At 46.2% G+C, this 1,031-nt stretch overlaps 1 protein-coding gene across 1 annotated transcript in view; it reads left to right on the top strand.

Moving 5' to 3' along the window:
* LOC122555751 (serotransferrin-A-like) overlaps window positions 1-590 on the top strand; it is a 19,824-nt gene extending 19,234 nt beyond the window's left edge. Inside the window, exon 10 of the mRNA XM_043701834.1 lies at window positions 244-590. Within this exon, the coding sequence (XP_043557769.1) occupies window positions 244-290 (47 nt within the window). The 3' untranslated portion in view covers window positions 291-590. The remainder of the gene's footprint in view (window positions 1-243) is intronic.
* Window positions 591-1,031: the final 441 nt, after the last annotated feature.

Here is a 1,031-nt window from a genome sequence, read left to right as displayed (position 1 = left end):
AGGTGATTGGTCGGAGAGGGGGGTGGAGCGGATAGATGGGAAGGAAGTTGGATGGATGGGAGAGGTCATGAGGATGGTGCTGAGCTGGAAGGTTGGAACTGGAGTAAGGCGGTGGGGAGAGGGGAAATGCGGAAACTGGTGGAGTTCACATTGATGCCGTGGGGTTGAAGGGCCCTGACACAGAAGCTGAGCCATTAGAAGATGTGATTATTACTCTCTCATTGACATTTTCTTTTATTACAGAATTCCCAGAAATCTATCGCCTTGGCCGTTGCCAGGCCTCACCTTGAGTCAACTCCGATTTCCCCAGTGACTGCCCAGAGATTTGCTGTCTCTTTGTTCTTCCTTCTCCTGAAGAAGGGTTACACCAGAAACATTGACTTCTCCACCTCCTGACGCTGCCTGGCATGCAGTGTTCTTCCAGCCTCCTGCTTGACTACCTTGCTTCTCTCTAGGCCGATATCAGCTTCAGTGCAACAATTCCTTCTCTATGTCTGCTTGGGTGCTTGGATGTGCTGTACTTATGATCAGTAAACTTGAAATTGAATCTGATTTCCGCCTGTCACTAAATAAACTATCTCTATCGGTGACTATGGTTCAACTCATTGAGTAATTGTGAAGCTCACTAACTGTAAGAAGGTGCTCAGCTGGTGATTTCAGATGGAGGGGGGATGTGGTTGATTCACCTCATCTGCATTCAACTCCAGCCCAAACGGGTACGATGAAATCTCCTTCAGCTAACAGCGATTTGGACCCAGTCAGATTCTTTAAACCCTTTTGATAACAAAGCAGCAAAGACACCCATCTGGATATCCCCTCACATCAAGGTGTGGATAGAGTTAAATATTTTTTAAAAATCAACAAATCCACTTGCAGGTTGAAGGGAGGCAGGATGTGGAACAGCTCCGAAAGCAGCTGTCTAATTTAAATATTTTAATATGATTGTGAGATTCAAATTTGAGCAGGATGCCTTTCAGCAAGTGATTATACCACTTCCCCCACTGGGTTGTAGCTACTGGGAACGTTGCTTG

This window comes from Chiloscyllium plagiosum, chromosome 13 (assembly GCF_004010195.1).
Source record: "Chiloscyllium plagiosum isolate BGI_BamShark_2017 chromosome 13, ASM401019v2, whole genome shotgun sequence".
NCBI lineage: Eukaryota > Metazoa > Chordata > Chondrichthyes > Orectolobiformes > Hemiscylliidae > Chiloscyllium > Chiloscyllium plagiosum.
This window is presented reverse-complemented; position numbering and strand designations above follow the sequence as displayed.